The following is a 9,128-nucleotide window of genomic DNA, read 5'->3' on the forward strand; positions in this document are numbered from 1 at the left end:
AAATTCTAGGAATATGACACAGGAACAAAAACAACTCTTCACATGCATGTCTGTTTATTTCATTCAGTTAAAAAGGCAAGAATACATCACACTTTGCCCATGCAGCGCTTTGCATCTGTAACACATCCTTGGACCTTTCACCTACACCCTGTCTGACTCCCCTTGCATTGTTAGCAGTGAATTCTCTTTCGTGGAATAACAACAACATGGGAAAGTTTTAGTTCAAATTAGCTAATGTTTTCTTTTTAAAAAAATGAGAATGAACCACAGTAATAAGAATGACAGACTTCTCAGAATTAAATCACTTGACCTGGATCCAGCTTTGTCGCCGTATGTGGGATTACCTAACACCCCCTGGGCTGAGGTGACATGGCATATGAAAATGATTTCATGTACATAACATGAAAACTCCAAAAGTAATTAGTTTTATTTGAAGAATTACTCAGATGACTGCATGTAATGTGTCTGATGCACTGCGGTGATGAAATTTACAAGAGCAAAGTGTGCAGCTGCATAGCTTGGTTGCATTGTGCAGAAAAAAATAGATAAGTTAATTATTGTAAGCAATTAAAAGCTCACCTGACCCCCAAGTACGCATTTAACCCCAACTCTGACCTTTTTCCAAACCTGACAAAGTTGTGTTGTGATTGTTGTGTTGTCCTGCTGAAAAGAGTGTCAGATTAAAGACCTTCAAAATATCTGACTGCTTTACGGAACTCAGTGGTTGAAATCTACCATCTACCAAGAAAGCATTTTTCAATTCTGTAAGTGTGAGCAAAAGCAAATTAGATAATATTTTTTTATAGTACTGCAGCTCTTTAGGGGGATTTAATATCTGGGACTGAGCATTCAAAAGTAAGTGAAACTTTAGCATTAATATTTACAATATTTTTGATCACCTGTCTCTGGTATTACACTGGCATAATGGTTCTTGTACAGTGTATTGTTATACCTATATGGTGCTCTATATTAGTGATATTACAGTGTGTGTGTGCCCATCTTAACTGGGTTCATGGTCAGTGACATTTGTAGTTCATGCTTTGTTATCTTTGATGTTTGGGTGTGTGTTACAGTACATTTGGAATTTTCAAATTTAAACTTGATGCCCTTCTAGCCAAGGTCTGGGTCCATTCAAGCCGAAACCCCTGGGTGTTGCCTTGTACAACAATAGAAAGCAGTGGCGTTGCCTTCCCTACCTCACGTAGCTTCTCATAGAATGGGAGAATTTATTCATGAGACGGAAGAGATTCATTCACAGCACCCAAAACTGGGTTTACTTTTAAGATAAATTCTCCATTTCCTTTGTTTTATCTCCACCATTCAGACCAGTCCTTTCTTGAGACTGTGATTTCCTTCTGCTTCACCCTTACTCACACATTCGGTAAAACCATTTCTGTTTTGATTATACGGTTAGATTTCCAAGTTGCGTCTTGCAGAAGATACGGCCAGCAGGCTAACACACACACACACACACACACACACACACACACACAGATCCCGTTTTATCTTGTATTTATCCAAAGCTCCCTTGTATTCGCTCCTGTCTGACAAAGAAGATCTCACTCATCACATACAATCTCCGATCAGAGTCAAGGTGTGGTTTGATCCATGAACCAGGATGCCATGTATGATTGAGTTTCACAGAGGTCTCATGTACCATGCAGACTCTTTTCCTTATGGCTACACAGTTTAAACAACCCCCTCCACTACAGACATTTATCCTTCTCGGAAATGAACTCCTTGTTAACAGACATGGTTTGAGGTTACACCTCAGCTCCACCAGCGACACTACTTTGATCTCTTTAGGAGTTTCACAGTGCTATACATTGTATGACTTTATCAATTGTTCCTCCTTTGACCTCCCACATAGCTGTGCAGTGTGAAGGAGTGTGTATGTGTGTGTTTAGAAGTAGGTATTGAGAGTGAAGGACAGGAAGATTGTATGTCTGGCTTTCTATCTTCTGCTAGGGAAAATAAAAACTTTTAGCAGTAGGACCCAGAGGATTTCTCTAGGGGGGAAATCGACCAGCACACCTTTATGATTTCTGAGGCTGGTCAAAGATGTGAAAAAACTTGTTGATTACTGTAAGAAAAAAAAAAAAAAGTAGAGCTATGAGCAATATCATTGGCTACTTAGAGTCTGACAGGAAAATGTAATGGCTCTTAAGGTCAGAGTAGAGTCAACTATAAATGTATTATAACTGACTACACCTCTACTGAGTTAACTGCTGCGGCTGCACGGTGTCATTAGTCATCTCTGCAGGGACAACATGAGCGCTTCTGTTGCTGTATACAGGAGCATTTACACGGAGGACCGATTCAAACAGGCTTACGGCTCTGACGATAACGCCAGTGGAAGCTTGCGGCTCTGGGAGAAACTCGCAGGGAGGTGCAGGTGTTCAAAGCAAGCCTGCCTTCACCTGTTGAGGGAGAGGGTGCCCATTTTCAGCTGGCTGCCAAGATACAAGCTAAAGAAATGGATTCTAGGAGATACCATAGCAGGACTCACAGTCGGTATTCTTCACATTCCTCAAGGTGAGAAAACACTGCGTCGAGAAAAAGAAAAAAGTTAATTAATTACTTGGAGCTTCTCTCGTACTTTAATTTGTTTTAATTAAAATCCTACATTGCCAAAATTTAATATTAACAAAAAAACATTGAACACCTCACGACAAAACATAGTTCATTATTAATACTGATACTTTGAAATAAATTTATTTTGAACAAGTATTTCAAAAATGTTTCAACTGTAAACTTCAAACTTCTTAAATGTACATTTTCATAGTTGGCGTCTGATCTGTTCACACTGCACCTTCATCGCCTTAGTGTGAAGAACAGGAACAGATCGTAAATTCCTAAATGAAAGAGAAGCAACACACCATTAACTGTCCTTTCCTTCTCGTCTCCTTTTTTCCCCTCTAAACAGGCATGGCCTTTGCTCTGCTCACATCCGTGGCTCCGATATTTGGTCTTTACACCTCTTTCTTTCCTGTTGTCCTATATATGTTTTTTGGCACGGGTCGCCATGTGTCCACAGGTAAGATGTTAGTCCACAGGGTGTCTATTTATTCATAGAGAAGTGTATAAGATGAAATTCAATAATCTGGGATAACAGCAAAGTCAGCAATAATTATTTGAATATAGCCAGAACATTCTAGAGCTGTTGGGATTTACTACATAACCATGTAAAACTATTACAATTAAAAAGCTATTACAATCATAACTACCATCTATATCATCAGTATTTATTAAAAAACAACTCTTTTGTTTATTGCAAACTAGTGAGTGCATTCAAAGCATTCACTGAAATGGCAGTTCAGGAGCTTTTATAATCATACGAAACTCACAGTATTGATCTTGGTTGTAATCTCATTTATCTCAGAATATATATTAGATTATTTTATGACATTGATCGTGCTTGCAGTTGCAGATTTAATGACCTCTGGGCTTCTGTGCACCTTAAATGATCGCTGCTACACGGTTTTCCTATTTCACAGTTTCAAAGAGCAGCTGGAGTCTGTCACTGGGGGAAGCTGGGTAAATGTGATGGGAACAAAGGCAGTTCTTGGGACAGAGTCAATGTCCCCCTTGAACCACCACTATCACATAAAAATACACACAGACAGTTTCACAGTTTGAAGATTCCCTAAAAACACCATTGCCAATGTCTCAATAGATGCAGGTCAAATTTGACCAAGCCTTAAATATACAGAATCTTCTAGCTTGTATATAATATATTTTCCTTTTTTGTATTTTGGCTAATTTTAGGAAAAGTCATCACATTTCAGGCTATCAAAAGGTCAATGTTACCTAACCTGTATGTGAGGGTTAAATGATTTGAAGCATACATCTTGAAATTAAAGTCAGATTACTTTTATATTGCTTTATGGATATGTTTGGCCTCTTTTCAGGGACCTTTGCTGTAGTGAGTTTGATGACTGGCTCTGTGGTGGAGCAGCTGGTTCCCAGTCCTCTGGAGATGAACTCAAGTTCTTCTGAAGCGAGTGACTTTGAAGCCCAGAGAATTGGAGTGGCCTCAGCTATAGCACTTCTCTCAGGAATTATTATGGTAAAACAGACACAGAAAGTCAATAAAGTGAAATAATAACAAATGTAGCAGATTCCTCTGTGTATGTGTTTATCAAACTCACAGTGTTACATTAAACTCTTTTCGCCCAGCTCTGCATGTTTGCTCTTCAGCTGGGATTTCTCTCCACTTACCTATCTGAGCCAATTGTTAAGGCCTTCACCAGCGCTGCCGCCTTCCATGTCACCATCTCACAGCTGCAAAGCATGCTGGGCCTGCGGCTCCCTCGCCACACTGGGACCTTCTCTCTCTTCAAGGTAAAAAGCGGTGCTTCTTGGTGAAGAAGAAGTGTTCTCATCTGAGCAAAGAGTTATTTTTTGTAGTCTTATCACGGTCTTGTGTGCTCAGACTTTAGCATCAGTGATGGAAAACCTGCCTCACACTAACATGGCGGAGCTGCTGATCTCTTTGGTGTGTTTGGCCATCCTGGTACCAGTTAAGGAGCTCAACATGCGTTTCAAGCAACGCCTCCGAACACCTATCCCTGTGGAGATCCTCACGGTTAGTTAACTAGCTTTGTGAACGCTAGAGATATATTTAATAATTTACAATTGTAACTGTGACTTTATGCTTCAGGTGATTATTGCCACAGGTGTGGCTTATGCCTGCTCACTGGACTCCACTTACAACATTGAGATAGTTGGCCATATCCCTGCTGGGTAAGCTTTTAGACTTTAATTTAAAAAAATAAAAAAATAAAAGACTGATTCATTCAGTAGTTAAAAGTGCTCTGACTAATTTTCACAAATCTTGTGGTCTTCAGATTCCCGAGGCCACAATTGCCTGCCTTTCACACGTTCCCTGCCATTGCTGGGGACACAATAGCCATAACATTTGTTGGCTATGCTGTGTCCGTCTCACTGGCAATGATTTATGCTGATAAACATGGATATTCTATACACCCCAACCAGGTAAAATCTAGGAATGTCACTGCTCCTTGTTCAAATGGCGAAATCGATTCTTGCAAATCTGTCAGGTATTTGGACTGAACCTGTGTTTTATTTCAGGAGCTGCTGGCTCATGGGATCTCCAACACAGTGTCCTCCTTTTTTACCTGCTTCCCTAGCTCAGCCACTTTAGCCACCACTAATATACTCGAGAGTGCTGGAGGATACACACAGGTAGCATACATGATATTCAGTTTCCACTAAGAGTTCTCACCAAGGAACAGAAAACTTGACACCTGTCTTAAATGTACCGTTACTGATGTTATAATAGGAGCAGAAAAACATGCTTAAATTTCCAAAACAATCTGCACAGAGAATACAAAATGCTAATTTTACATTTAACATAGAAATCCTTGTATCTTTTGGTGTATTCGTGCAGCTCTCTGGGTTGTTCACTAGTCTTGTTGTCCTGATTGTTCTTCTGCTAATTGGACCACTGTTCTACTTCCTACCCAAGGTGAGCTTAAATATGTGTCTCAACAACCTTTAGAGAAGGAGAGGGGGCAAGTTCACTTATCCTATCCTTTGTCTGTGTCTGCAGGCAGTCCTGGCATGCATCAATGTTACCAGCCTCAGACAGATGTTCCTGCAGTTCCAAGACTTACCTGACCTGTGGAGAATCAGTAAAATTGACTTTGTAAGGCCACTTAAAAGCAAGCTATAACATGATAAGTGTTTCTCACCTCTGAAGACAAATAAATACCAGAAAACAGAAGAATGATTATTTAATGCAGCCAGAATCTTTATTTATTTTAAAACACTGCAAAAAGACATATAAATAGCTATCTCAGGGATTAAATATATAGATAAACTTCTGTACACTGCCAGAAAGGACTATTTTGCTGGTCCGGCCCACATGAGATCAAAATGTAATGTAAAATGAGCTTTGCATCCCTGCTCTGCATCATCAGTAGGATGTCTTTTTTAACCATAACCTGCTTTTGTTTGTTTATGATAAAAAAACAAAACCCTCTGAGCAATAAATTGCACAAAAATGCTGGCTGTAGCAAACATGATACAATTTAAAACACATATATGCAAATTGATATTTTAATTTCTATTTAAAAAAAAGATCTGAAGATTAAATAAATGCTCCAGTTTCACAAAAATGAGAATTTTCTGGCCATTTTCATATAGTTCAGGCTTTACAGGGTTAAAGCCTCATGTCAAATTGCTGGGGGCTTCTCAAATTTCTAGAATTGCAGCAGAAGTTCTTGCTGTGTGGAGATAGAAGACTGGCCTCATAGCTGTCATCCAGACTTCTAAGTAATTAGTGCAGCAACTAATGTAACTTTAAGAATTAGTGACACAGATTTCCTTGGTCTAGTGAACATTTTACACAGGCGGGGTGAAGTATAATGTTTAATTTAATCATGCAGGATAAAAGTAAAGCCTATCTCCAGCTTTGAACTGTGTCAAAGTATGTGCCATTTAAAGAAATGCTGTGAATATTTTCCATGCACGTCTTCCATACTTTGCAATACTAACACTCAATTATTCCAAGTTCATTTGACAAATTGATGTCACCTGTACTGTCTTTAAACAATAACTGCGGCATCATCAGTTGCCAGACTTTTTGAAATAAACACTGCCTGAAGCCAAGAAGCATTAATCAGGGCCCTGGAATCCTGACCTACTGGAACATGGGGAGCACATCACATAAATTGCTTGATCCTTGCACTTTCGCATTAATTGCTTGGCTAGAATTAATCATAATTTACGCTGACAGGCATCCATTGTTAATTGTTATATCCTGACAAGACAATGCATTATTGTGTCTCTGTTTGTGTGTAGATGGTTTGGCTTGTAACTTGGCTCTCTGTGGTGATACTCAATGTGGACCTTGGCCTGGCTATCGGGGTGGTCTTCTCTATGATGACTGTCATCTGCCGCACACAAAGGTACATTTTCCATTCCCTCTGCACAAATACCATAGCGCAATCCAGCAAAAGCACTTATAAGGGAAAATGTGCACATCTGGAAGGCTAAAAATAAAAATCACATAAACACAAACATCATACTTCATGTATGTAAGTAGGATATGTGGTCTGTCATAACTTCTTATATTAATTTAAAGTTTATGATTTAACAGGGCTGGTTGTTCAGTGCTTGGTCGGGCCAGCAACACAGAAATTTACAGACCTCTGGAGAACCACAGCAAGGTGAGCAAGGGTTATTTCTCTTCTTTGAAATGTGAAAATGAGCAACCAGCTCCAGAAATATACAAAACTTTCTCTTACCCTGTCAATATCTCATCAAATTTGCATGCGGATTTGCAGTATGAATATCCAAGAATACAGGTGATGCATTTCTATTTTTCTTACAGTGCTACGAAGTGCCTGGAGTGAAAATCCTGACTTACAACGGGCCCATTTACTACGGCAACCGTAGCTTCTTCAGGGAGGAAATGACTAGGCTGTTGGGCCTGACACCAGAGAAGATCCGCAGGCGGGAGAAGGCCATAAAAGCCCTGGAGAAACGGGAGAGGGAGACCACTGTCAACACTGTGGTATGATTATTGCTATTCCTCATTAATCTGAGTCACAAAATATACAGTACACATACATGGTAAAAATACAAAATACTTACTTCAGTAACTTTCCGCTTCCCTCTGTATTTTTTTGTAGGAAAGAGGGATTGCAAACACATCGTTTTCCTCAGAAAATGAGTTCTTCAAATCAGGTAAGCAATGACTTTGTATAGGTGTATGTTAAGTAAACAATTCTAAATATAATTGCTATTTCATGAATTTTTTAAAAAATATCAAGAGACTTTTTAACAGCATATTTACATTTTCTGAAGACTTTTTTGTATTGCAAATAGTTTGAAAGTAAAAAACTTTCAAATGAATACATTTATTCTGCAGAAACATCTGAAAGCAATGCCCAGGCAGTGTTAATCGATTGCAGCAGCGTGATATTTGTTGATGTTGCTGGAGCAAGACTCCTGACACAGGTTAGTCAGTGAAAGTAAGACCTAATTGAAAACATTGAGCCTGAATTACACCATGTCACTGAATAGGCTTTTCCTTGTTTCTTGATGCATTGTAATCAGTGCAATTGATTGCTTTTTCCCCCTTTAGATGTGTACTGAGTGCCAGAAAGTTGGAGTTCATGTATATTTGGCTAACTGCAATGGTAAGGCCCATGTACCCCAAATATTTTATTCCTAATTGTTTTCTTTCTGTTTTATTCTGTGCAAACTTTTATGTAGAAGCTTTAATATTTTCTAGAGAGAGTGTACATGCTGACCGCTTGTTCTCTGTGCATAGAGAGTGTTTTAAAGATCCTAACGTCCAGTGGGCTGATGAAATACATGAATCCACAACATATCTTTGTCACCGTCCACGATGCTGTGGTGTATATCCAACAGCAGAAGGTAAATATCAGCGTATTTTATAAATAGATGAGACTTTAAATTCTGATAATAAGAACAATGATGTTAACTAACTTGTCTGTTGCAGGAAAAACCTTCAGAGAACACCACGACAGTTTGGGTATGAGGCTGAAGGAAGGTGATGAGTTCTGTTCCCCTCAACCAAGTGTTGAGTGCTAAAATGGCAGAGACCATTTTAGCTGCTGTAATAGCTAAGACTGTACTTGCCAGTGTTTGAAAGGCGCAGTAGCCTGTTGTAGCATGAAGTCTTAATTTGTGTTAACTTCTTACATGATAGTTTTACCATGTTTTTTATTTTTCAGATATCAGACTGACTGCCAAACTTAAATCAAAATCAAATCAAGCAGAAGGAATTAGTCCACAACACAAAAACCCATCAATACAAAACAATAAAAAAATGAATATACTATATGACTGACATGAATAGTATCGCCTGTTTTTTTTTTTTTTTGTTTTTTTGTATAATTTTGTATTTTTATTGTTGTATATGTTGTATTTTGGCATGTTATCAACATTGGTTGTATTTATTTTTTGTTGTTTTTAATACAAATGCATTTTATGCACATTGTATATATTTTTATTGTATATTTTTTACTATGCATATTTATACATTTTGGAATCTGTGCTTCAGTATGCAGTCATGTACAGTAAATAGCGCTGCGACTCCAGAAAGACTGAATAAAAGACTTTAGGAATGA

At 38.5% G+C, this 9,128-nt stretch overlaps 1 protein-coding gene across 2 annotated transcripts; it reads left to right on the forward strand.

Annotated features, from left to right (window-relative positions):
- Positions 1-2,155: 2,155 nt before the first annotated feature.
- On the forward strand, positions 2,156-9,128 carry slc26a10 (solute carrier family 26 member 10). 2 transcript variants are annotated; one of them, XM_003448240.5, is made up of 19 exons: positions 2,156-2,535; positions 2,927-3,037; positions 3,912-4,069; positions 4,180-4,344; positions 4,436-4,588; positions 4,664-4,746; positions 4,851-4,998; positions 5,095-5,208; positions 5,414-5,491; positions 5,576-5,671; positions 6,829-6,935; positions 7,127-7,196; positions 7,361-7,543; positions 7,662-7,716; positions 7,901-7,989; positions 8,117-8,171; positions 8,306-8,412; positions 8,498-8,548; positions 8,733-9,128. In XM_003448240.5, the coding sequence occupies exons 1-18, from the start codon at positions 2,271-2,273 to the stop codon at positions 8,534-8,536; spliced, it is 2,076 nt and encodes a 691-aa protein (XP_003448288.2). In that variant the 5' UTR covers positions 2,156-2,270; the 3' UTR covers positions 8,537-8,548; positions 8,733-9,128. The 2 variants fall into 2 exon arrangements, with proteins under 2 accessions (XP_003448288.2, XP_025757062.1); XM_025901277.1 differs by having other exon boundaries at positions 2,158-2,535; positions 8,498-9,128.

Source organism: Oreochromis niloticus, linkage group LG20, assembly GCF_001858045.2.
Source record: "Oreochromis niloticus isolate F11D_XX linkage group LG20, O_niloticus_UMD_NMBU, whole genome shotgun sequence".
NCBI lineage: Eukaryota > Metazoa > Chordata > Actinopteri > Cichliformes > Cichlidae > Oreochromis > Oreochromis niloticus.